The sequence below is a fragment of the Nestor notabilis genome, unplaced genomic scaffold (genome assembly GCF_000696875.1).
Source record: "Nestor notabilis isolate BGI_N333 unplaced genomic scaffold, ASM69687v1 scaffold12652, whole genome shotgun sequence".
Taxonomy (NCBI): Eukaryota; Metazoa; Chordata; class Aves; order Psittaciformes; family Psittacidae; genus Nestor; species Nestor notabilis.
In genome coordinates, this window is record NW_009918125.1 from 1 (window position 1) to 1,346 (window position 1,346).

At 59.3% G+C, this 1,346-nt stretch overlaps 1 protein-coding gene across 1 annotated transcript in view; it reads left to right on the top strand.

Moving 5' to 3' along the window:
- Positions 1-13: 13 nt before the first annotated feature.
- The window catches only part of NAPRT (nicotinate phosphoribosyltransferase), a gene marked incomplete at its 5' end in the record, with an annotated part of 4,258 nt that continues 2,925 nt past the window's right edge, over positions 14-1,346 (top strand). Inside the window, 4 exons of the mRNA XM_010009562.1 lie at positions 14-33; positions 227-357; positions 435-550; positions 984-1,177. Of these exons, the coding sequence (XP_010007864.1) occupies positions 14-33; positions 227-357; positions 435-550; positions 984-1,177 (461 nt within the window). The remainder of the gene's footprint in view (positions 34-226; positions 358-434; positions 551-983; positions 1,178-1,346) is intronic.

Below are 1,346 nucleotides of genomic sequence, written 5' to 3' on the forward strand. Positions count from 1 at the left end.
GACCATGTTGCTGTGCTTGGTCAACTACGCCAGGTAGGGACACGTCCTGCTTCGGGCACCCAGCTGCTGGGGACAACATCATCTCCTCTGTGCCAAACTCCCCCAGTCCCGTGGTGGTCCCGTCCACTGTGGTTGAGTGGAGAAGGTCCTGAAGCCCGCGACCCGCGGCTGTGTGGTGGCTCCGTGCTCAGCCTGGCTTGGTGTGATGCGTCCCTTTCTCCCATAGCCTGGTGGCCACGAACGCTGCCCGCTTCCGCCTCCTTGCTGGTCCAGACATGAAGCTGATGGAGATGGGGCTCCGCCGCGCTCAGGGGCCGGATGGTGCCCTTTCAGCTTCCAAGTACTCCTACATCGGGGGTGAGTGATGGCCTCTGGTGCCCGGTGGCACCGTGGCCATGTCATTACTGGTGTGTCCACCCCATCCCTCCTCACAGGCTTTGACAGCACCAGCAACGTCCTGGCGGGGAAGCTCTACGACATCCCGGTGCGTGGCACCATCGCCCATTCCTTCATCATGTCCTTCACCTCGCTGGAGGAGGTGCAGCCCCGGGTGAGCGTTGCTGTGGGCAGGGGATGGGGATGGGATGGAGATGGGAGTGGGGATGGAGATGGGGATGGAGATGGGAATGGGGTTGGAGATGGGATGGGGATGGAGATAGGGATAGGGATGGAGATGGAATGCGGATGGGATGGAGTTGAGAATGGGGATGGAATGGAGATGGGAGTGGGGATGACCATAGGGATAAAGATGGAATGGGGATGGGATGGAGTTGAGAATGGGGATGGAGATGGGAATGGGAATGGGATGGAGAGGGGATGAGGCGAGATGGGGATGGGATGGCGATTGGGATGGAGATGGGGATGGGCGTTGGGATGGGGATAGAGATGGGGATGTGATGAGGATGGAGGTGGTGATTTGATGCTCTGCCCATGGCCTTGCTCCTGGCACTGTGGAGGATACAAAGCCCATGTTCTCCGGGCAGGAGCTGCCGCCGCGGGCAGGAGGAGAACCAGTGGATCTCCTGGCCCTGGCCATGTCGTGGCTGCAGCGGGTGTGTGAGCTGCTGCAGACCCCTCCTGAGAGGGCGAACCAGGGGGAACTGGCTGCATTCGTGTCCTATGCCATCACCTTCCCCAGTGACTTCCAGGGGCTGCTGGACACGTACTGTGTGAGGAGGTGAGAGCACCAGGTCCCACAGGGTGGATTGTCACTGTGGCAGAGGGGATGGGGACATCTCTCCTTGCTTGGTGGCCTTGAAACAGGGATAGAATCATAGATCCCTACACTAATGAATTCTGCCTTTATAGAGTCATGGAATGGTTTGGGTTGGAAAGGACCTTAAAGC